At 43.1% G+C, this 25,758-nt stretch overlaps 1 protein-coding gene across 5 annotated transcripts in view; it reads right to left on the reverse strand.

Annotated features, from left to right (window-relative positions):
* Positions 1-25,758, reverse strand: part of PLCE1 (phospholipase C epsilon 1) — a 305,344-nt gene that overhangs the window by 14,860 nt on the left and 264,726 nt on the right. For all 5 annotated transcript variants that reach the window (XM_044378042.3, XM_026481690.4, XM_026481691.4 and 2 more), the window contains exons 20-28: positions 25,084-25,213; positions 20,847-20,968; positions 19,818-19,935; positions 15,611-15,742; positions 12,807-13,097; positions 8,106-8,269; positions 6,556-6,817; positions 3,868-3,986; positions 1,552-1,680 (exon numbers count right to left, since the gene is read on the reverse strand). In XM_044378042.3, the coding sequence (XP_044233977.2) occupies positions 1,552-1,680; positions 3,868-3,986; positions 6,556-6,817; positions 8,106-8,269; positions 12,807-13,097; positions 15,611-15,742; positions 19,818-19,935; positions 20,847-20,968; positions 25,084-25,213 (1,467 nt within the window). The remainder of the gene's footprint in view (positions 1-1,551; positions 1,681-3,867; positions 3,987-6,555; positions 6,818-8,105; positions 8,270-12,806; positions 13,098-15,610; positions 15,743-19,817; positions 19,936-20,846; positions 20,969-25,083; positions 25,214-25,758) is intronic.

Here is a 25,758-nt window from a genome sequence, read left to right on the forward strand (position 1 = left end):
CTTAATATCTTCATTAGAGAGTCTCCAAGTCCCCAGCAATACTTTGTGATAGTAGACATTGCCGTTCACGGCCTGATTGCTTTAAAAAACAAAAACAAACCCAAAAAACAAATACCACCCCCCCAAGTCTTGGTAGTAGCTTCTGTTTGATAATCTATGAAATCAGGCACTTAAGCTCTTTCTTCTGATTTTAAGTGTTGGGCAAAATGTTGCCTGTTGATAGAGACTTCCTCTCAAAAACCAGAACTATTTATTACTCTTATTCCATATGGTTGTTTCATTGTTTTTTTTTTTTTTTTTAAGATTTTATTTATTTATGTGACAGAGAGACAGCCAGCGAGAGAGGGAACACAGCAGGGGGAGTGGGAGAGGAAGAAGCAGGCTCACAGCGGAAGAGCCTGATGTGGGACTTGATCCCGGATCGCCAGGATCACGCCCTGAGCTGAAGGCAGACGCTTTAACGACTGTGCTACCCAGGCGCCCCTGTTTCATTGGTTTTTAATCTCCACCCCTGCCACATACATTCTATGATCCCAGCTACATGTCATCATACACCCTAACTTCAGAGAGAGCCCAAGGGTCACTCCTCTTGGTTATTGCTCCCTGGGTCTACCCCCAAGGAGGAGAAGGGATTCTGAATTGGGTTAAGGATAAAAGAGTCTGCGAGGATATGACATCACTGTGCCAAGCGGGGGGTGGAGCTTCTGGTGTGAAGAGAAAAGACATTACACATGGGTTTGCCTGTCCTTTTGAGGAGCTGCCTCCCTCCGGATGCTGCTTTGTTCCTGCTTTCTCGCTCTGACATGTCCTCCTGTGGGGCGGTGGCCCTGCCTACAGAAAGCCACAGAGATTTCTGGGGGATCCCGAGCAGAAGCAGGACCACATGAGGGGACTCAGGCCAGGGTTGCTGCAGGGTTTGGGGCAAGAGGCCCTCATCCTCTTGTGTCAGGCCCTGCTGTCCTCTTTGCACTACCAGAGGGGTGGTACCTCAAGGGGTGAGATCAAGTGCCAGGGGAAGGCCGACAGGGGGCTGCTCAACATGCAAATAAAGGCCTAAGGCTGGAGGGGCTGAAAACGTCTTCTTGGCCATGAGCTCCATCCTGATGCTCTAAAAATCTGATCCAACTCCTAAGATGGCAAACAAACTCTATTCAGCTTATGTGCAAATTCTGATGGATTAGTAAGCTCTGCATTAAAAAGGAAGATGGGGCCTGGGTCTAGCCTTAGAGGGAAAGAGTACACATGCTTGGAGAGCCACTCATTCTGGTCTTGATCCCTCGCCAGCCCCATGTTTTTATGTGTTTGAAGAACTGTTAAAAATTCTTTTCTACAGGTTAGCTTGTCTAGTGGTACCAAATTCTCCCAGATCATTCTTAGGGTGGATCTCAGTGTTGAATTACACAAAAATCAAAAGGCAGATCATTATCGTTGACTTTGTGCCTTATGTATGCTTTTGTGTTTACACATGCATTTATACACACACACTCACACACACACACACCCATATAGATAGACGCTGGATTCTCCCAACTATGGGCCTGGTGGACTTACTTGTTGGAGAAGCTGCTTTGCCTTGGTGCCCCCGTTTATGGAGAAAACAGTAAATGGCTCTGGACCTGGGACCCCATGCACTGTAACTCTGTGAGTCTGCAAACATTTTCTTTCTTCTGTATTAAACATCTGTCAAGGAAGATCATGTGGTTTCTCACTTCATTCTCACATTATTTCTAGGCTATATTCAATACAGAAGTGCTAGTTCATAGAAGTCTGTAGGGGGACAAGTAAATGTAAAAGAAGACCATTCTTCTATAACCCGATGCATCTGTGGTTGAAGAGGCCATGGTGCATCTTCCTTAAGAGTCTAGTGAGGATATTAGCAGCATACCACCAAAATACTAATTTATTTTAAATAATAGTGACTCTTTCTCGCCTAATTAGGAGACTTATATTATCTGAAATGTATGTCACTTATGACAAACTAACCTCCAACAGTGTCTATTGAGTTCCATCTCTCTTCAGGGTCCTGGGTTAGAATGTTGGTTGGTAAGATGATAAATAGAATATTATGGCCTTGCAGAGCTCACAGGCACACAGATAATAATAATATGAAAAGCATGTCTGTTTTAGGAAGAGCTGGGGAGGTGTGTAACTTATAACTTTTTGAACATTTTGTATATTAAGATATATTCATTCATTCATTCAAAATACAAAATTCATAGATGGAGAGGTGAATCAGACATTATGCCTGGCCCTGGAATTATTATTTTATTTTATTATTATTTCTATCCCCAGAAAGGAGACAAAACCTCCATAAAAACCCCTAAAAGATGGGGTTCGGAGAGCTTCTGAGCTGATGAACACATTGGGATGCTGGGAGTCTCTGTACCCCTTCTCCCTAGACCTCATCCCATGTATCTCTTCCATTTGGCTGCTTCTGAGTTGTATCCTTCATAATAAACTGGTAACAATAGTAAAGCACGTTTCTGAGTTCTGTGAATGAGTCTAGAAAATTTCTGAACCCGAGGAGGGGGTTGTGGAAAATTCTCGAATTGATAGCCAGTCTGTCTGCAGTACTGGGGACAGCCTGGGACTGGCCACTGGCATCTAAAGTGGGGACAGTCCTGTGGGACTGATCAACTTTGGGATCTGATGTTAACTCCAGGCTGACAGTGTCAGGATCAGATCGAAAGGCAGGACACCCAGCTGGTGTCAGAGCTGAAGGAGCGTCGGAAAAGACACCACGTAGTTGGTGTCAGAAGTGCTGTGAGGAGCAATGGTTCATTCATGGCATGTACGGCATCTTCAGTGCTAATACGTATCGAGGGCCACTGACCCAGAATCCAGCACTAATCCCTGCCTCACCTTTGTGGAAGCGTCTGATTCTTGCCCTTAGGTACCAGGCAGCCCTGTCCCTGCTTCCCATCCTCTGCCTACGTACAGGCAATGCCTCCCTCCACTTGGCCAACGTGCTGTTCTCAACCTTGGCCACACACTGAAGGGAAAAGGAGGAGAACCTAAGGAAATGAGGTCAGGACAGAGAAGACACTGACGAGGTGAGGGGGAAGAGAAGCAGAGAAGAAAGCTGGGGGATTTACAGGTGGCCATGGCAGTGGCCAAGCCAGCGCCATTTATGAGCATACACGGCGCCTTCCACAAGCTGTTAGCACTATGTTGAAGTATAAGTTGATGCAACCTTGAATAGGTTATTAAACATGTAAAGAGGTAATCAATGGGCACCCATTAAAATTCATCTCTAAAGGGCAAGATAATGGAATCAACCAGTTAATTAAAGCAGTGCTACATGTTTTAAGTAAACAATCCTGCAATACTGGGGTGAGTGCTGGTCCCAGTGGTTCTTGAACTTCAGTGGGCATAGAACTTACATGGGGAGCTTGTTAAAACAGAGAATCTGCAATGGTGGCCCTCTCTGTGGTTTTCCTCTCCCATTTCCAAGAGGGCCGATTCTGCATCTCCCCAAGCTTGGCTTAATTAGTCTCTCCCCCATGTTGTTATTTTGGGTTCACCTCCCCCAGCAGGCACTATCACATACTCATGAAGAATATGGGCTTTGGCATTAGAATAACTTGGGTTTATTGCTGTGTGACCTCGATATACTTAGCTCTGACCTTCCTCGTCTATGGAGTGGAGATGGTATCAACAGCTATTTCATGAAGTTATTGAGAGGAATAACTGAGTCAGTACAGATGCAAAGTGCTTAGAAAGTGTCAAGGGCCGCATGTTATTGTTACTGTTACTTCCATTGCTACCTTATTAATAACTAACGGACCAGGTTCCTGTGCCACAAGAAAGCCTACCGCCAGTGTAGCAATCCTTGCAAATGTGCTGAGTGAAATAGAACTTCATTACCAAAGAGGCCGGCAAGGCACTGCTGGAGGAATTTTCTTCCATCCTTCTGCTGTTTATGAATAAACTGGAGATTTCTAAGACTTCATTGTGGAGGTTTCGTAGCTGAAGATGCCGATATCCTGGAATAATGCAGAATTGGGAGAAGCTTGTCAGCCATGCACCCCAGAGCTCTGCACAGAAGACATCCCAGGGAGGACAGTCAATGGTTGGCGGAAATCAGGCCTTGCGATGGGCGGGGGTGGCAGCAGGCATGCAGGCATGAGTTGCCTTTTCATCGGCAGACTGCTGCTCCGGGGACGGTTCTGGGTCACCCAGTGGTAACTAACTTGTCTAGGTACTGTTTCTAACGTAGACTCAAAACTCAAACAAAATATACTAGGAAAATCTGACCATCTCCATATCAAGTCATCTACAGTCACTGTTTTACAAATATTCCCTCTTAGAACAGTTTCAGTGGTAATATTCCAACAATAGGGGTTTGGCTAAGTTAGTTATGGTGCGAATGTTTGTGCCAGTATAAAATGGCATAACATGCAGCCCGTAAAAGTGGTAACGAAGATGCATGGCTATCAACACGAAAAGTTTCTCCCTACAGTCATCAGGAAGTGAAAACCAGTAAGGTGCAAAGCACTAAGATTAGCAGGAAGCCTATTTGTAAAAAAATACATTATGTAATATGTATATACATGTATATTATGTGTATTATGTAAATACATGGGCAGAGAAATAAAGCCTGCAAAAGAAATACACCAAAAGTGATTATTTTGGATGGAAAATGGATAGTTAAAAAGAATTGTTTCTGCTTCTCTGTACTTACTCATGTTTCTGTAATAACTGTTATGAACCAAACTGTGTTCTCCTCAAATTCTTATGTTGAAACTCTAACTCCCAGGACCTCAGAATGTGACTGCATCTGGAGGTAGGGCTTTTTTTTTTAAGATTTCATTTATTTATTTGAGATAAAGAGAGCATGAGAAGGGGGAGGGTCAGAGGGAGAAGCAGACTCCCCACTGAGTGGGGAGCCTGATGCAGGACTCAATCCTGGGACTCCAGGATCATGACCTGAGCTGAAGGCAGTCGCTTAGCCACCTGAGCCATCCAGGTGCCCTGGAGGTAGGGCTTTTATTTATTTTATTATTTTTTAAAATTTAAGTTCAATAGGGGCGCCTGAGTGGCTCAGTCGTTGAGTCAGCCTTCGGCTCAGGGCGTGATCCCGGCGTTCTGGGATCGAGCCCCACATCAGGCTCCTCCGCTGGGAGCCTGCTTCTTCCTCTCTCACTCTCCCTGCTTGTGTTCCCTCTCTCGCTGGTTGTCTCTCTCTCTCTGTCAAATAAATAAAAAAAAATCTTTAAAAAAAAATTTAAGTTCAATAAGCAAACGTATAGTACATCATTAAGGGCTTTTAAAGAGGGTTAGGGCCTTTAAGAAGTTAAAATGGGTCATTAGGGTGAGCCCTAAACCAGTATAATTGGTGTCCTTATAAGAAGAGATTAGCACAAAGATAGAGAGACAGCAGGAGCCATGCACACAGACTGAGGGACAACTGTGTGAGGACACAGCGAGAAGGTGGCCGTCTGCAGGCCAGGGAGAGAGCACTTGGGAGAAACCAATCCTGCCAACACACTGACCTGCAGCAGTGTGAGAGAAGACGTGTCTACTGTCTAAGCCCCCAGTCTGTGGTCTTGGTATAGTGGCCCGAGCTGACTAAGGCAGTGACCACGGGCTACTTGCGCCGCGGGGAAGAAAAACAGGAAAAGAACAAACTGTAGGAGCCCGTCACATGTTTGTGGCAGTTTGAGTGCGGTTGTGGGAAGAAGTACGTCTAGAAACTTGGTACTCAGAGCAGAATAGCAGGGTCAGCATCTCTGGGAGCTTGTTAGCAGCGCAGAATCTCACGCCCCACCCCAGACCTACTGAGTCAGAATCTGCATTTTATTACCAAGAGTCCCAGGAGACTCCGATACACATCAAAGTTTGAGGAGCAGATGCAGCGGTGCCAACGGGGACCACAGGCTGAAGCTGCAGGAGACCCGCAGCGAAGCCAAACCACATCAGGCCAACAGCTCCGGCCTTTGCCCAGGATTCTCCATCTGCCCCTGCTCTGCCGCCAACACGCACCCCAGCTTCAGACCCCGGACGTGGCTGGGGCCGACTCCAACCTCAGCCTGCCGATGCCACGAGCACACCTCAGCCCTCCTCGTCTCAGGCTCCTCTCTCTCTCTCTCTCTTTTTTTTAATTTTTAAATGTTTTAAAAGTAAGCTCTAGACCCAACGTAGGGCTTGAACTCAGGACCCCGAGAACTAGAGTCCCCTGCTCTACCGACTGAGCCACCAGGTGCCCCTTGGGCTCCTCTCCTAACATCAGTCCCTGCTCTAAACACACCAGGGTACGCTGGGCGCTCCTGGGAAGGAGTGTGTGGGAACAGGAGCGCAAGGGCAGAAGCAGAGGCCACACTCTTACGGGATGTTGTCAACACCTCCGATTTTAGGAAAATGTAAAAGAAAAGTCTCTCTTGAGATGAGCTTAAGCAGTGTTCAAATCTGTATTATTTCTTTGTTCCTCTTATTTTAACTGTGTACTATGGAAATCTTAAACACACACACAAGTAGAGAGAAGAGCATCATGAATTCTGGGGCAACCACCACTTAGCTACACGAACGATTAGCATTTTGACAATCTTATTCTACCTCGTTTCAAAGCCTTGAGCGGGATGGTTCTCTGAGCGGTTACGGCTGAGCTGTTGTTTTCCACAACTGCAAAACGAAGAAATATGAGGTCTTCAAAGTGCACCCGGAAGAGAAACTGTTCATTCCACATGGGGTTCAGAGTGTTCCGGTGGATGGGCTTCGTGCGGAAGTGGCAGCTGTCCAAGGGCATGCCCAGCACGTCGACTTCGATACACGGGCTCCCCGTGCTGCTGCTCGGACACACGTTTTGACCAGAGACAATCTGAGGGGGAAAAAAGGATCCAAGTCACTGAAAATGCAAAAGACACAGAGCAACTCTGTACCTCATTGCTTTCCTCCACCAAGAGGGACAGAGAACACTCTGGAATGAACGCGGTAAATGGTTAATAAAGTTGCTTAAAAAAAAATAAGTGATTGTAATCAGGTCATCACATGACTGGAATCATGTGAAAGCCTATTTTCTCAACAGCATTCACCTGACTGTAACCCTGCACCTGTGAAAATGTTAACTACTTTTAAAAACCAAGCAATCAAGATGATTAAGTTTCTAAAGAAGGCAAGAGAAAAGAGGACTGTAGGTAATGTAACCGAGAATTGGTTACTAACATTCTGTTCAAAAGGTTTTAGGTGGATATATTTGACACACCCCATGTCTTTTCTTGAATAGTTTAGTTTTGGCGCAAGTCTCAGGGGATGTTGTTCAAAATTAATCCACCACCTTCTGTAAGTAGATGGAGCTATACTTGAGTCCAGCTGATAGGGTTAAACAGACAGGGGCTGCTACCCTTGTCTTGGGGACAGAAAAGAGCAGTTTGGGAGAGAGGAACATATGTGAGGGGGCTCCCCCCGGCCTCTGAGGTGAGGTGAGCACAGGCTGTCCAGCAGTCTTCCTTTGCAGCCAGACAGACAAGATGTGGAGATGGAGAGAAGAGGTAACTTCATCCCTCCCTGCCTTTTCTATCACCATCCGGTGGCTTTTTTTCTCTATCAACTAAGTGGGAGCAAAAGAACAGGGAATAAATCTGGGTGATGAGCTCAGCTGGGGCTCAGCTGTTAGAGGCAGTCTGTGGAGTTCTGATGATTAGTTAACTAGGTAATAAAAGGAATGAGGAGAGGCCCAGGAATGATAGAAGTTAAACAGTACAGAGAAAAAATACTTAATTGATTTGTATATTAGGGTCTGTCTGATCTTATAAGAACTTGTCAGAATTTAAGATGATCTGCTCTAACCAGGAGCTCAACCATTAGGGGATCCACTCACAGTTATGATGCTCAGGGGCTGGAGGACAGAATTACCATCATCAATACGCAGGTGAAGCAGGGACCCCATAAGTCCGCCGACTGGGCTCTGGCAGATACAGGGCCAGGTGACAGCGTACTTAAACCACAGCCACTGCTTTCTGAGAGGTAAAGAGATGCTTTTGGGAACTAACTCTGCATCAACAAGGTCTCTGACACGAGACCTTTGTAATGCCTTGAATTCAAGACCAGTTCATATTCAGGAAGTCTTACAGATCCTACTATATTCTCACAACAGAGGCCATGCTTACAGTTAAGGAATAGACGGCAGGCTCCATGTTGTCCAGGTCTCTTTCCAAGGGTGAAAACTTCTGATACATGGGACAGTTCTTGTCCCACAGAACTGGGGGTTTCAGAACATAACCACAGCCACCGTTGGCCTCAAACATGGCAGCATTTAAATGTAAGGGGAGATCTGCAAAATAGAGTCAATATTGCTTGTTACTTGGTGGCTCACGTGTCATCTTACACATTTACTTTTTAGCTCAAAAGAACGTTGGATCCATTTTCCCCTAAGCTGAAGCATGGAGAAGAGATAAGCATGCATTCACGGCCCAGACTGCGTGCTTACTGCACCTGAGACAGCTGGTGGCAAGACGCGGAATCCGTTTTCGCGGAGCTCACGCTCCACCCCACGTTCTGCCGCTTGAAAATTCTGGCAGATAAAAATTCACAACATCCATCCAGAAAAATCTTTGAAATACCTCATTTTATACTGAATTTTAGAAAGAGATAATGGCATTTTCTTATCCCTACGCACCAAAGATGCGGACAATTGTACGAACGATCCTGGCTTTTTCAGATAGAAGATGAAATCTTAGGAATACAAGAAAGGCTAGGAGAATAGCCAGAGAGACACACCTTGCCTTTGAAATCTCAATTTCAACCCATAAATTGCAATACTTCTGCCTCTTTTTTAAATAATCGTAGTTCCATATAAAAACAAAATCATTATCACATGTGATTCACATCACGTCCACAATCCCCTCAATCTGCCTGGAACACTCACAACAGCTTCCAGTGTTTGGTGGCCAAATTTTATTTGGCACAGTCCTCTGATGAACGATGGGACCCCCACACTGTTTCTGGGCTCTTCCACACTCAAATGATCAAATGATGGCTCAAGTCTGTATAAAAGTGGCCCAAATGAGCAAACAGTTTATGAGACACACCTGACAAATGTTCCCTCTGATAGATTCCTCCCATGTGCAGAGTGAACTTTGCTACATGGACCAACATCAAGGAAAAGTGCGATCAGCCCCGTGGAGCAAGGAGAAGTTGGCCTTCACTCGTCTTGTGTAACGTTTTTCCGTGTACGTGGAGTTGGCTGGGCCGTGTGCCGGAATTGTAGGGGGAAGATGTCTTAGACACATGAGAGCTCCAGGGGCCTCGGCCTCCTTATCTAAATTAGCACACTGGACGCCACCTCTCGGGCCCATCCGGTCCCCATGTGACTGATTCATCGAGGCTATGGAGGGAAGCAAACTAGTCCACGCAGCTGGTCAAGGGGAAATGGAGAAATGTTCCTAATGAAATTACAGCAGCTCCCACTCACTGCGCCCTTCCCGTGCACCAGCCCCCGTGCTAAGCACTGTGTGTGTGTCAGTGCCTCCATAACCCAGGGGGTACCTTCTATCAGTATTTTCATTTTTATAGATGAAGAAACCAAGGCACAAGAAATGAACAAACTCAAGGCACGTGGCTAGTGAGTGGTGGATGTTGGCGTTCACACCTGGACAGCCTGACCCAGCTTAACTACCGAACCATGGGATGTATGTTATCTTCACTACTGAGGCTGAACTGCTGAAGCTCTCACAGGGGTGTCATAAAGATAAATGAGATGATGAGTGAAGGTCCCTACCCCGGCGTGTGGCACATAGAAAGCACTCGATACACAGTAGCCATTAAATATGATTATCATGTCAATACCCATTTGGGTTTGAAGTCTGATTATGTTAACAACGTGTCTATCCTTGTAGCTTTCCAAAACTCGAAAGCACTTTCTCTTAACTAAAATCTCATTTGGTGATCCACTATGTAGAACAGACCATGTGGACCCTCTTGGTTGGAATAAAGGTGGGGCCTCAAGTCCAGTCCTCCTATGGTCCTACGGCAAGTCCCAGAACTTCATCTAGGGCTATAGTTTTAAAATGCTGGCTCTAACCAAGTGGACAGAGTGTGCAGGAATCCGTGTAATGCCATCATCCCTCTCAGTCAATGCACGTGATGGCAGATCAAGCACAGCCTCACCTTTATGGTCTTCTATTCTTTTAAAAATTCCAAATTAAGTAGACACCATTCTCATAATATTTTCCTCTACATTTTGGGGCTGGAAAAGTCATCATAAAGAGTGTGATTCAAGAAAGCAAAATAAATATTAACAGAAGCTTGTCTTCAGACTAGGGCTGAAGGTCTATATACTTGTAGGCTCTAGGACATGAGGCAGAAATTGTTCTGCCCCGGATGGAAAGAGCTTTGCGGGACTGTCGCCAGCAACAACCAGGGTCTGCCTGCACACCAGGCTCAGGTGAGTTTCCCAACTCAAGAGTTGGTTTTATTGAGGAGACTTGGGCTACTCCTGGTTCTAGATAACTGCAGACCTTCCAGGAGTTGATGGAGCCATTAGAGATCCTGGGAAGAGATCAGCCTAAGTCCATGGACACCCCTTTGGGGCATCAGGATTCCCTGAAATTCAGGAAGTGGTAAGGTAGATGATCCATAGAATGTATCTGGAGACTAGAGGGACACTGGGAGGAGGTTCAGTTATTTGGTTGGGACATTTCATGGAAAATCAAGCACTCCCTAACCTAGAAATTCTTTTCAAAAATTAAAAAATACTTATTCCAATGTTGACTCTTTTCTATTTGGACCTGCATTCACAGAGAAGGACCTAGAAGACATCTACACCAAAAATCACGAACCACAGGTTCAGACTGCAGCAGGGCTGCAGTTTCAGCTGCAGAGCCATTTCAGCTCAGTGCAGCATGCATTTATTGAGTACCTACTGTGTGCAGGGTCTTGACATGGCTCTACCCCCAGTTTGAGGAAATGAAGACTATTTTTACAGATGATCACAGTGAAACTGCAGGTAGTTTGTGCTCTGTCCAGTGTGGGGAGATGTTTATCATTGCTTGCCATATTGAAATCAAGAGAGGCTGTATGGCAGTACTCCCTCCTGGGAGCTGGGAGGTTTTGCAGAGAAACTTGAGGATGAACTGCCTCCTCGGAGTGGGGAAGCTCCAACACACTCTCTGGCTTGACTTGGGACGGAGGAGAAACCTTCCGGGGTGAGTGGAGGCCACGCGGCAGCCTCGGTGTGTGTTTCAGACTGCAGGGTGGCTCAAGGAGGGGCCATTCCCGTGTCCCCTTCAGCTGTGGCTCCCTCTGCCATCAGTGGAGCCAGTATGTCTGCAGCAGCCTTGGCACTTCAGGACACATCCAAAACCAAATGCATTTCCATTTCCTTGAGAAAACCATTTTGCTAGTTATTTCAGTTTACTTAAAATATTTCAGTATCATAATAACCGAGGGGACCAGTGGACACAGGGCTAAGGATAGGGCCAGAGATGTGAACCCACAAGCCACTTGGGACAGATTGAAAAGAAATTTTTACAACTTTGAAAATACTTCATTATTATTTCCACTTGTGAGTCCAAATCATACTGTTTTCATAACTTATCAAAAAATACTTACGATAGTTAATGTTTGTGGAATGCTTTCTATGTGCCAGGCACTATGTTAAGTATGGTACTTCACTTGCATTGGCTTATTTAATATCAATTGAAAGAAAAAATATTAAAGGGCAGAAAAATAGGACTGATATCTGTGACCATACGTCTGCGGGGTCAGCCACGAATGGACCCTGTTGGTGCCAGCACCAGGCTGCTCGGTGGTCCCAGGACTAATGCTGTGGTTTGACCTTGGCTGGAGACAGGGCTGTGCTTCTGATGATGGGTCAGCACGGTTAGCTAGGATCTGATTCAGTTCACACAAGTAGGAGAGGCCGCTCCACTGTTCAAAGGAAAGACTCTGGTTTTTGAAGGAGCTTCTAGGGAACACTTCTCTTTTATTCTTCATCTTCTGCAGCTCCCTGCCTCCCCTCACCCATAATCAAGTGGAAACAAAACTCTTTATCCTCTAAAGTCACAGACTCCTTGAATCTATTATTATAAGTCATTCTGTAACATGGAGCAAATTAACTGCTCTATGCTTTGGTTTGCTCATCTGAGAAATGGGGATTATAGAGGTACCTATCTTGTAGGGTTGTTGCAAAGATTAAATGAGATAATGTTGGGGGGGTCAAGATTTCAGCACAGTGCCTTGCCTGCCATAAACGGTAGCTCTTACCTGGAGTTTTAGGTCTCATCAGCTCCCCTGTTAGGAGAGTCTCATCCACAGTGGAGAAACACAGACACTACTCTCTCTGTTCATGTGGTTCACGTATTGGTTTTCTTTGTGTTAGCCCCTCCTAGAGCAACGACCATTCTTCTCTATCTCAATCTCAAAAGGAAGACAAGAAGCTAAAATGGTTTTAACGTGCCAAGTGTTTGGAGCAACACTACTTTTTGACAGCAAGAACAAGAGCTTAAGCAAAAGAACTTACTAAGGGGTATTAGGAAATCTCTACCCCAGAGATCTTTAAAAACAACCTGGACACAGCCCTATCAAGAGCAGTCGCATGTTTTAAAAAGGGGGCAGGAGTAGGAGATGATTAGGGGCCCCTTCATGGTTCATATTATCTATTGCCTTAATCAAAACATCTAGGGCACAATTCTGTATCACATTCACTTCTGTCTTCTGTCCTCTGTACTTTACCCCTCACATATGGTGTGCCCCTGTGTGGAATCTGGCCCCCTTCAAACAATCTTGTTTGTTGCGCTACATTTGCTGAAATATAAGACGCAGAAGAAAGAGGTGGGGAGGCACCCTTCTGGGTGAAGCAGGCCCATTACCATCTGTCTGGTAGTTGAGCGCCACAAGCTGTATCCCATGGAGCCAGAACATGAGGGGATTGGGGTTGGAGGAGTCGATGCGGGTGGCAGCCGGGTAAGTCCTCAGCAGCTGACAGGCGGTGTGCTGGATCAGTTTCTGAGAATACCTGCGACACAGACGTTTGGCGGCATTTTCATTCAGCGATGAGATATGGTAACATTTGGGAGTTCTAATGATAGCGCTGAGGGATGTGGTTGGGTTGAGGGGGGAAGAAGACTCCTCCCAGGCCTGTCGCATTCCTTCACAGGAACCTAAACCCCCCAAAAGATTAGCCTCAGATTAGTGCAGAAAACTTTAAATATTTTAGAAAGATAAACCTGAACAACATCCCAGTAGGCAATCATAACACGTAACACATCAGAATACATCTTGCCTGTTCCTTGTGAGTTAGTCCACTACCTTGAAACAAAATGATAGCTAGTGTGTTTTAAGATGAGTGTAACAACACTAATTTAAATCAAAAGCCCCAAGTCCTCTGCCTCAGTATCTCATCTATTCTATGAATAAATTTGCACAAATACACAACCACATATGCCCAAGGGTGTTCACTCTAGCATTATTTTTTTCTTTAAAATGGTAAAACAAAACAAACCCAAAAACCAAAAACTCCAAAACCACCACCATTACCACCACCACCACCACCACCACCCAGGAAGGAAACTAAATGTTCTACCAGTGAGGAAGTCGTTAAATAAATGACAGTCTACCCGCACAATGGAATACCATGGGGACATTAAGGAAAATAAGGTAGATATGCATAGAAAGCTATGAGGAAAGTTACAGCAAGTATAAAAGTTATATAAGTCCGCCTGATTTTAAATTATACTACAAAGTTATAGTATTCAAAACCATATGGTACTGGCATAAGAACAGACACATAGATCAATGAAATAGAACAGAGAGCCTAGAAATTAACCCACATATATATGGTCAATTAATTTGTGACAACAGAGCCAAGAATACACAACAGGGAAAAGATCATCTCTTCAGTAAATGGTGTTGGGAAAACTGGATATCCACATGCAGAAGAATGAAAAGAGACCATTATCTTACACCATACACAAAAAACTAACTTGAAATCCTTTAGAGACTTGAATGTAAAACATGCAACCACATAACTCTTAGAAGAAAACAAAGGCACTAAGCTTCCTGACATCAGTGTTGGTGTTGAATTTTTGGACCTGACTCCAAAATTAAAAGCAACAAAAGGAAAAATAAACAAGTGGGACATCATACTGAAATGCTTCTGCACAGTAAAGGACATCAACAATAAAAAGAAAAGGCAATCTACTGAATGGGAGAAAATATTTGCAAATTATATATTTGATAAGAGGTTAATATCCAAAGTGTGTAAAAACTCAAATAACTCAGGAGCAAAAAACCAATTTGATTAAAAAATGGGCAGAAGATTTAAGCAGACATTTTTCCAAAGAAGACATACAGATGGCCAACAGGCACATGAAAAGATGAACACCAATAATCACCAGGAAAACGCAAACCAAAACCACAAAGCGGTATCACCTGTTAGAATGGCTATCATCAAAAAGACAAGAAATAACAAGTGTGAGGATGTGGAGGAAAGGGAAACTTCATACACTGTTGGTGGGAATGCAAACTGGTACAGCCACTATCGAAAACAGTGTGGAATTTCCTCAAAAAAATTAAAGATAGAACTACCATATGATCCAGCTCTACCACTTCTAGGTATTTACCTGAAGAAAATAAAACCGTTAATTCAAAAAGATACATGCACCCCAATGTTCACAGCAGCATTATTCACAACAGCCAAGATGTGAAAACAACCTAAGTGTCCAGTGAAGGATGACTGGATGAGGAAGACACGGTATATAATAGTGGAATACTACTCAGCCACAAAAACGAAGGAGATCCTGCCATTTGTAACAACATGGATGGATTTTGAGGGTATAATGTTAAGTGAAATAAGTCAGTCAGAGAAAGACAAATACCACATGATTCCACTCGTATGTGAAATATAAAAAACAAAGCAAACACATAAAACCAAACAAATCTCCTGGATACAGAGAACAGATCAGTGGTTATCAAAGGGGGAGGGAGGTGGGGTGGGTGAAATGGGTGAAGGGGGTCAAGTGTATGCTGATGGATGGTAACTAACTGGATTTATCGCGGGGATCACTTTGTAGTGCATACAAAGATCGAATTACTATATTGTACACCTGAAACTAATATAAGGTTATATACAAATTTAACCTCAAGGAAAAAAAGTTATCCAAGTATGTTCAGTTATATCCCGTTTGGATTATCTTAAAAAGAATCTTATTTTTCTTGAACAAAACACAATAAACTTAACAGTGGTTACCTTTGGGGAGTAGAACTGGGACATGGAGAGTGGAAAGGAATTTTAATAATACTCTGAAATGTTTGAGTTTTTAACTATGAGAATTTATTACTTTTATAATAAAAAGTAATTAGAAATAAAATGGATATATCTTCTGGAGTTATAAGGATGAAGAGTTCCAAGAACAACTAGAATGTTCCAAGGTGGCTTCAATTTTTACTTTTGAGGCAAACACTGTTAGAACGTCTTCAGTGAAATGTTATTTTTTGGGAAGTTAAGAGTGTAAATTTGTAATTTTAAATATATTGGTACCGCACTTAGATAACATAAACATTCATGAACATAAAAAAAGAAATTAAAAGTTCAAGGGAAGTGCTTAGACGGTCAAGTATTGGAATCATCCAGCATGCAGAATCGGGCCAAAATATTGGAAGAAGATGACTTTACTTTTTCCAGATGCTTTGTTAAACGATGCTGTCTCCCCAGGGCTCATTCTGCCCGGATTGTTGCCAAAAATGGACTTCCTGCTTTTCCTTTCTTTTCCTCTGCTAGAGCCAGATGCATTTAGAGTTGACAGGCCTGTTCCCATAAAATGAAAATAAATAAGCCAAAAACTACAAGCAAGGGAACTCAACATTTTCCATCCCTGTTACTGTTTATTTTGAAGTCCTACTACTCCCTTGCAGCCCCAGGACAGAAGACCTACTAGCATTTTTAGCGCAGTTAATAATAGCATTGCAGCCAATGGTAGCAAATCTTCCCTCTCCGGAGGCAAATGTGGCAAGATCATCACAAAATCACACACACAGACGCACACACACTTGATTGTGCACGGGAAAGATTTTGAAAAACTGCAGGAGAAGAAAGCGCCCCAGTCAATATTTAGTTATCAGAACCCAATCACTCCACTCAGAGCCATGAGAGAATGGGTCAAAGCCTGAGCTTCAGCATCACAGTGTCTGGGTTCAGTTCCTGCCAGTAGGAGGTTGGCTTAACATCTACCTTCTCCGTTCCTCAGTCTCCTTATCCATAAAATGGGTGTGATGATAGGAACTCGCTCACAGGGTTAGTCTGAGGGTTCGATGGGAAATATGTGATGACCGTCCTGATGTTTCATGGCTTCTCTTGCTTACTCCTAGTCCAACCACCGCCTGACCCTTCCCGCCTGGCACAGCGCCTGGTGTGCCACAGGACCTTCACAGACATTTGCTCAGGGAGGAAATGAATGCAGACCTGGCTCCAGGGCAGGGAGAGTCATTTAAAAGCACTAATGAAGCCAGAGTTGCCTCCAAATCCTTCCACTGTGTACAACTGTACCACTAGAAAGTCAGTCCTTCAGCCGAAGCAGCATTCAGGAGATGAAAATATACCTTCCAAGAACATCCGCAAAGACAGGATAAAGCGGTGCTTCATAAGAGCACAGACGCTGGGTTTTAAACCCTGTTCCTAGCTGTGTGACTTTGCATGAATGACTTAACCTCTCTGCATCACTCCCTCCTCATCTGAAAGGGTCGTGCTTAGGGTTGAATGAGATCATGGATATATACACAGTACAGTGTCTTGCTCAGAGAAAGTGCTCAGTTCATAGCAGCTGTGGGGCTTCTAAATTTTTTTTTTCTTCCTAAGTATCTGTAACCACAAAGATGCATACACTTGGACTAGGAGGTTCTCATGCTTTATCTTAAAATTCTGTGTGAATTTTGCCCTGTGCATAATGATATAATAGTAGGTTTTCTCTCAAGGGGCTAGAGTGAAGGGCCTGTTCATTCTGGGGTTTTTTGCACACATCCTGGCATGCGTCAAAGGGTATGTGGGCCCCTTTGTGAAGAGCTTGGTTGTTCCCTTGGGGTGAGAAAGCAAGAAAGCAAGGGCTGGGTGATCAAGAAAAGGGAAGGCATCTGGGGAGGCCCAGAGAAGTAATGAGAGAGCAACAAAGAGCCTTCTTCTGCCCTGCTGGCCCATTTACCAGTGACAACAACCACCACTCCCAGAGAGCCAATTCTTTTCTAGATAGCGTGCTAATCACATTATATACTTTACTACTAATTTTTACAACCACCCTGCAAGTTAGGACATAAGATGCCTTTTTAAAATTATTTATTATTTTTTTAACAGATAAGGAATTGGAAGTGCAGAGAAGTTATGTAACTGTCCCAGGCAAGGCCACTGAGGAGTTGAGCTCTGCTACTGAAGCAGGTTCATGATCTTGGGGAAATTAATTTATTTCTGGGGAAGGTCATACCACATGATCTTCGTGGTGCCTCACTGCTCTGAAGATTTTTTTGCATGTAGTTCCTTGGAAGGGACTTGGAATGGTGAAGGTGAGGTGCATTGAAATTGATAATGTAGCAAAATTAAACTGGATAGTGTAGCAAATAAACATTTTATGGTGTTTTCCCCATGAGTACTGAAACAAACCATAATAACAACAAATATTTAGAACCGATTAGAACAACGATCTGGCAGCAGGGTTTTCTTAATTATGAGAGGAAATGAATTTGGGGAGAGAAAAATGTCAGAAACTTCAATTACTAAAAAAACCCACCCCCTCAAAAACCCCTCAATTAAATGTAGTATACCTATAAAGAACATGTGCTATATAAACACTTTAAAAAAACAGCATTCTTGGAATTTTAAACATAAGCCAAATAACCCTTAGCCTGTGCCTCAAGTCAGAAGCTGGACCCAGTGACCTTTTGGCTCTCCCACAATTCTCTATTGGTACAGCAATTTTCTTTCAGTGACTTCAAGTATCTTTGGGAATTTGTGCTCTTTAATCGTGCTTGAGAAGAAAAGACAAAGCCCGTGGAATGGTTTGGGTGTGGTGTCCGCTGAATTTATGAAGAACAAGAGATGTAGTGGTTCTCGAATGGGAGCATGTGAGTGATTCTTGTGAATTTAGTGGTCCTCACGCTTTGTTCCAGTCATAAAGGACATGCAGGCCATGAGGCTCCTTGACAGGAAAAGTATTTTGTCCTGTCATGAGGACGATTTCCCCCAGCTGCAAATATGATCACATCATACTTCCGTGACAGAAAGTCATGCTCTGTGAAACTAAACCTAAATAGCTAGGTTCTTACATTTCTTTGAAAAGTCTGATTGCTACTTATTAATTCATATCTTCCTCAACAGCATTTGCTATCAGATAAGCAGCAGCAGCTGCCAAAAGTTTAAAAACAGTTTATGGGAGAAAACTTAAAATTGAGGAAATTCTATCTGTGATTTTTTTCATGTGTGTGAAAAGACCATGATTCCCTAATTTTTTAATAGCCTAATACCTTTGTCCTGTTTGCAGGGCAGAGTGTGAGAAGTGGGGCTTAAGAGAGGCCTCTGGAGGCCAGGATCTGCGCTGTTCACATGCAGGGCTGAAATGTTAATTCCCCTCTCTGGGCCAAGTTTATATACCCCGTTTCCCAACATTTACATGAATCTCCTGATTCCAGCTGCTTTTCCATCCTTAGAAATTTTGCACAAGGGGATCCTTTTTCAGAGTCGAAGGAGATGAATTTTTCCTGACTTCCGTATATTTATGGACTCTCCTGTTTGCCCTGCAGCCCCTGCTGTTTGTGGGACATACAGTTACGTGAGTGCACTGAGATCACACCCTAACAAGAGGGACAAGGTTGTGCAAGGGTTAAGCAGAGCTTTGGAGATAGACAGGCTTCAGAATCACAGTTTACCTTGTATTAACCGAAATGCACTTTTTTGGGGGGGAGGAATGGTTTATCATCATGAAGTTCACTGTACTTCTAGAAGTAGCAAGTTGGCAAAACCTACTCTCCCACTGAAATCCCAACGTTGGCCCTGTGGTTCTGGTGGAGCTCCACTACCCAGCTGGGGAATGTGCCATGGGCCCTAGATTGTCAGAGCTCTGCATTCCCGGGGTCACAGGCACTGGTTCAGGGTTGGGCAAAGGACTCAATGGAAAACAATGGAACTGGTGCTGAAATTTCTGGAAGAGACTCTTAGACGGAAGCTGATCTGGAAATGTGTGGTGCTAGCCTGCTGCAGCTGCCTTGCTACTGCGAAGGGAAGAGGCCCAACCCAGAGGAAGCAGAGTGAGAAATGGGGGAAGAGAAGCCCTTGATCAAGCTGTACCTGAAACTTGTGTATCCCTTCATGTTTCAGTACATGAGCCAATAAATTTCCTTGTTGCTTAAGTCAATTTCTACCACTTTCAAATAGAAGAGTCTTAGCTGATCCATTGTGAAACCTTGGACCAATGTGTCTCTCTCAGATATCATTTTATTTAAAAATGGGGATAAACCCACCTACCTCACAGAATTATTAGGAGGTCAGTAACATGGTGTATGTAAAATACTCAGCACAAAGCCTGGTACTGAAAGGCTTACTAAATTTTAGCTATTAGATATTATGAATATTATTATTATTATTATTATTAACTATTATGAAAGGTATGATATCTGGAAAATAAACATTTTATGGTATTTTTCCTCATGACCATCAAAGCTAATAATAACAATAACAACAATAACAATAACAATAATAATAATATTTAGAAGGTAGTGTTAACAAAGACTTTGGTAACACGATTAAGTTATTTTGAAAACATTCACAATGTCCAATTAAATCAACAGCACATTTTTATGTTTTGCTGTCTTTAAATGTTATAGATGACACTGCCCACCCTTACCTGGAAATTTTACTGCTTGGCAATAGATGACAAGGTCAGAAAGCTCTGGTGCAATCTGTCTACTTTCCTTTTTATTCTGAGGAAGATAAAATTCTTCTCCCAGTTCCATGTCATAAACCTATCGAGGGAAAAATGATACCAGTTTACGCAAGAAGTGTATGCCCACCCACCTCTGAATCCCTAAAGGTCTTTATCTGTTCTTTCTCATGTCTTCAGTGTGCTTCTCGTTGCTCTGTATCCAGCCATATACATGTCCCAACACCTTTCCCAGAGTCAAAACTTTCTGAGAGCCAGCGATGAGCCTAACTCATCCTTCGTCTTCCCTTGGGGCACAGTCCAGTGTCTTAAACGTGGAAGAGTCAATGCATACTTTTTGAATGAGAGATGGCTGAGTATGCATCTTCTATGGCTCAAATTTTTGACATACTTTATTATCTGGCTCTCCAACAATGTCACTGCAACCATGTCTGCAGGTCTGCTTAGAGTGAACACAGTGTAGACCCCTGAAGGCAGGGTCTGGGTATCTCATTTAGATTTCTATTCTCCATGTCTTTCCTCCATGAACACTTAACAGTCTGGGCCCCGTTGATCGGCTTGGTCATCCCAAACACTTTAAAAATTCTAGAAATTCCCTGAAGGTACCAGGCTGTCCTCTTGGCCTAAATGCCCTGTTTTTGTCTGCTTGGCCAAATCTTCTTTTCCAACATCATCCTCCCTGATGCTCGATAACACTGTGTACTCAGCTACAAGCTCTGTTTACGTATTTGTCTCCATCCCTAGGCCATCTCCTGTGCCACCTCAGTGCCTGCCACACTGTATGCCTTCCACAGCTATTGGTTGGATGAACCAGTGACTAACCTTCTACAAATGGCAGGTGGGTGTCCCATAGCATCACCATGTGGGCTTTGGCATCTAAGAGAAAGCGAGGGGGAAATGTGAAGGAAAGGGACAGGGAGGGAGTGAAATTCCACCCACAACTGACAAGAGCGCCATGGCCCAAGTGTAACTTAACAGACACCATTCACCCACCTTTCCTTTGTTGCAAGCAGAGTTGTCGGCTTTCTTTATCCTCTTGGGGATTTCTTCATTATACTCGAACTGAAGCTTGTCATTACATGATTTATTTTCAGGTCTGTCTTCTAGAATATTGTCTGAAAATAAGTTGGCAGGCTTCAGCAAACAAGAACCAAATGTTTCACTTAGGACCTATGTCTACCTCATTGCAAGGATATCCAGACACTTGGATTTATCTGTTAAGACTGAGGCTCTGGCTACATGTTACCAAAATGATGGGTTGGGGTATAATTTTTTAAATTTGTTAAATTTGGTCAATGATGTATTTATTTTGGACTGAATGGACTCATTTACCAGTAGTTTTTGTATCATACAGACATAACCTAAATGAGAAGGCTCATGTCCATACAGATCATTAGGACCGTGCAAACCTTACATTAGACACCCTTGTGTCAGAAGCCTCAACACACAAGTCTGGGGAGGATTTAGTGGTAGAAGCACTTCTAGATGGTGCATACAGGAGTTAATCATTCTCACTTTAAAATGAAGCTATTAGCTTCTTTTACTTCTAGAAATGTGAAAACCTGAGGGAAAAAGATACTGTTATTTGCAATGCAGTTTTCACGATTCTACTTCATTGGAAAGTAAAGTTTTCATAATTGTTTATGAATTTATTAAGCAAAAACGCTGAGGATAGAAATTAACATATATCTAACAACATCTAAAGCATGACAGATAATCTTACACTTTGCTCTTATTTTGGTATTTCTATTCAAAATGACTTTAAAGGTGTTAGAGGTACATCACAGATATGCTCTTTTAAAATGAAAAACAAGAAAGCTCTCATTTCTCACTCAAGGTTCACTATCTCAGACCATAAATGCTTAGACCAAAATATCCTTATACCCAATAAGGGCCATGCAGGCTGCCAAGAAGTAAATGAGATCAATCATTTTATTACATTTTTACTCATGTAAGTAACACGATTTCACCATGCTAATAAGGTCTAAGAAATTGGACACAGAGTGCTGACTTCATGCAGTTAAAATGCCCAGTTCAAATGGCTTTACCTTCCTGACTGTTAGGAGCAGGAGAAGCAGTAAGGACATCTGCTATAGAAAAACAGAATCAGAAAGGGAATAAAAGTAAGGAAAATTAAGACAAAAAGCCAGATAAATTAAACTAAGCTATGAAGCAAAGTATAAATAACAATAGCTTAGACTGTAAGATAAATGAAACAAGAAACCCTCTATTGATTTAATGTTTTGACTGTTAGGGATGCAAGGGCTAGCAATAAAAGAAATTCACACTGTTAAGGTTAATCATGCTGCCACATTCACATTACATATTCTCAGTTACTGACTGTCACAACATTCCCAGTAATGCATTATGTCAAATGGATAGAAATGGATTAATTTGTTAGAATCATCCAGTCACTGTCATAGAAAGTCTGTATTAAGTCACAAGTTCAAATCTACACTCTACTACTTGTTCAAAGCTAGTCAAGATAAATAGCAAGGTTGGAAGAAAATTAATCTATATTTGTTTAATGGAATTTGATTAAATAAATATTCATGAAGGACTAATTCGCCAAAAGGCAGAGTAGGAATTCCTGAAACACAGAGGCCCCATTTGCAACTTTCTTTAGATCTTTGGAATTAACTTTGTGTTTAGGAATCATCACATTTTTATACCCCAATGAGGCTTTAGACTAATTCTCTCATTTTATAGACATGAAAATCAAGGACCAGCGCTGTCACAGAGATAAGCTTGGCCACCCAGATTCTACAGATGAGCTCTTCACTTGTGACGTCTGCGAGGGCCTCGGAAGGCCAGCCATGCTCCCGCAACTGTATGCAGAATTTTGAGAGCACGTTTATTTCTCTGGAGGGAGTGGTCACAGTTTCTACACCTCCATCTCAAAGGAACCCATCATTACAAGAAGCTGAAAAACCTTTGAGGTCCCCCTAGGGAACTCCAAATGGTTCTACCCATAGCAGGCAGGTGCCCATTCCCTCTTCATCTTAGCTAGAGGATGTGAAACTGGTAGCGGGACTGCACAGAGGTGAGTGAGGCATCATACAAACCACAAGGGCATTTAGCAGTAGCATAAGGAAGCCTCAACACGGCCAGCTTAAATAAGTCATGGTAAAACCACAAGGCCTGTTTGGGAATCAGCCAGTTGGAGGAATCTGTCAATGAAATGGGAAATACCCATGTGGTGGCAGTGGCCTTCAGCAGTCATAGGTCTTAAGCATTAGTGCTAGAAGAAGGGAGAACACCAGCCAACACTGAACAGAACCTTTGCATTGCACATCTGAGGGGCATAAGGCCTAGAGTGGAGATAGGACATTGACCCAACGTCTCATAGTTTATTGAAGCAGGACTTAGCGAGGCCCCTTTCCATGTGCATCCCATCTTAGCACAGGCAGGCTTTTAAAAGGCATCTATCTTAGAATCTTAGAAATTCAGTGGGTTATGGCTTAAATTTTACTCTCCTATCTGAAATAAATAAACACCTGACCACTTTGTTATTTGCACATCAAAAACTCCTATAATAACACTAATGATTAAGAAAAGTCCCTTCTTCCTGTTCTCAAAAGTACAGAAAAAAACATAGGAGTAATTTATGATAGAGAGTAACTTTATCTTCCAGCAAACTAATTTCTCACAGGGGTAAATGACATCTGGATTGGTTGATTTCTTAAGTGTGGTTTTTGTTTCTTCATCACTATAATTATAATAGAGATCCATGGGGAAGAGTAAGTCAATATAAGAATATTCATATTCCCACAACTTTTTAGGAATAGGATACAAGAAATATCTTGACTCCTTTTCATTTTCGCCCTCTTTCTACCTCCCCATTAGAGTATGTGCCCCTCACATTATCTGATGGGATTTCAGGTCAAGTAAATTTGGCTTTTAGTGGATGGTATGAAGCAATCAACTATTACGAAGGACAAATATATATATATATATTTTAAAGATTTTATTTATTTATCCGACAGAGATAGAGACAGCCAGCGAGAGAGGGAACACAAGCAGGGGGAGTGGGAGAGGAAGAAGCAGGCTCATAGCGGAGGAGCCTGATGTGGGGCTCGATCCCATAATGCCGGGATCACACCCTGAGCCGAAGGCAGACGCTTAACCGCTGTGCCACCCAGGCGCCCCACGAAGGACAAATATTAATTGGACATAGACTAGTATTGTATTTGGGAGGCAAAGGAGACTGGGCTCTATCCGGAGGCCTTGACGGAAGCTCGTGGAACTGGACAGAACTAGGGGGCAGGCAATCCTGGAGCGTGAGCAGCAGATATTTGGAGGAGGGTCGCGTGGCTGTCTTAATGTCAGTGGTAAATGGTTCCTGGTTTGGGCATATCTACATATTAGCAAAACAATGATCCGACATAGACATAATATGTTCTACACATGTAATGTTATTTATATAAATAGAAACTTTGGCGATTTTTCATTACGTTGCTTTTCAAAAGTTGCTGAAATGAAACTGTTTACCACCAGCAGTGGTACCTAGAAAACATTTTGCAATCTATAACCAATTTAGTACAAATGAGACACACATGAAATCTAATTCTCATGGAAGAGGAATCCTTCACCTGTAATCTGTAGATAACTTGATTCATTTGATATTTGCATTACGCCATTAGCCATCGACCATGTTCTGTCCCTTTGGTGTAGCCAGATGGAAATACCTTGTTGGTTTAGTGATATGAAAACCAGGGAGAGGGGGAAGTGAAGTGCTGCTTTTTGTTTGTTTTTTCTATACTCCTTACAGACAGGAGTGAAGGCGGTGAGAGGGAGGAGCAGAGAGCACAGAACTGTGATGCTGCCCCCTGCAGGTGGTGAGGAGTGAGACTAGCCAGCAGCCCCAATTCCTGTGAGAGCACTAGCTGCATCAGAAACTTAAAAGGGTGAGAATGGGGTCTCTCTGCTGCAATTTCACCTTTTCCTCCAGAAACCCAGTCAGAACGACCCCTGTGCTGCTTCCCACATCCTCCTCTTCTTTCCTTGTTGGCTGTAGTGGCTAACAGAATCCCCTTCCTTGCTTGGTCCTCCTCACTAAGCAATGGGATTTAGGAACTCTTGGACAGTGATTACAACAATCTGCATTGTTGGCCCGTGGAGTGCCAGACTCATTCTTTTTGGGAAAAAAAAAAAAAGACACAAAAAACCCCACAACAGAAAATCATCCCGTCATTTCCCCACACACGGCATAGGGTTGTGTTTCTCTTACCATCAGACAGGGATTCATAGTCATAATCATATTCGTCTTCTTCATCCTCCTCTTCCTCGTTATTAGCAGGTGGGGGGTTGGCATTCCCCCCATTATAAGCCTGAGCTTGCATGGATGCTAACTGATGAGCCTGTAAGATATCAGTAATTAAAGACTGTAGATGCTAAGCTACTCAAGTTTCACTTATAGCCTTCAAAGTTGACCACCTAATACTTGCTACAGTCATAAAAAGTGGCCTAACCTATTTTGATTCATTTGAGAGAGAAAACAAAAATCTAGATTCACCTAAAGTTCAGTGTCACTACTTGGGAGAGTGTTGACATCCCTACAAGAGGAATTCAGGAGCTTTTAGCAATAATCACAGGGAATCCGTGTGTTGCGCCCAGCCACATGGGTTCTCTGGGACAAGCCCTCCAGGACAAACCTTGGTGCTTGGGAGAACCACCATCACTCCCGAATGGTGAAGAAGTGAATCAGCCCATCACTTTTGGAAAAGTAAGTCTCTAAAAGAAACTATTTTTTTTCTTCTTAAAATAATATCTAAAGGCCTTTGACTTCAAGAAAAAGGTTAGAATCCCTATGGACGATGAGACTGAGTGAATAGTTGTTTAAATTAAGTTTTTTCAACAGACTTTATTAGACTGTCAATCAGATTAACAAACTAGGCTTAGAAAC

Source organism: Ursus arctos, unplaced genomic scaffold (assembly GCF_023065955.2).
Source record: "Ursus arctos isolate Adak ecotype North America unplaced genomic scaffold, UrsArc2.0 scaffold_7, whole genome shotgun sequence".
Taxonomy (NCBI): Eukaryota; Metazoa; Chordata; class Mammalia; order Carnivora; family Ursidae; genus Ursus; species Ursus arctos.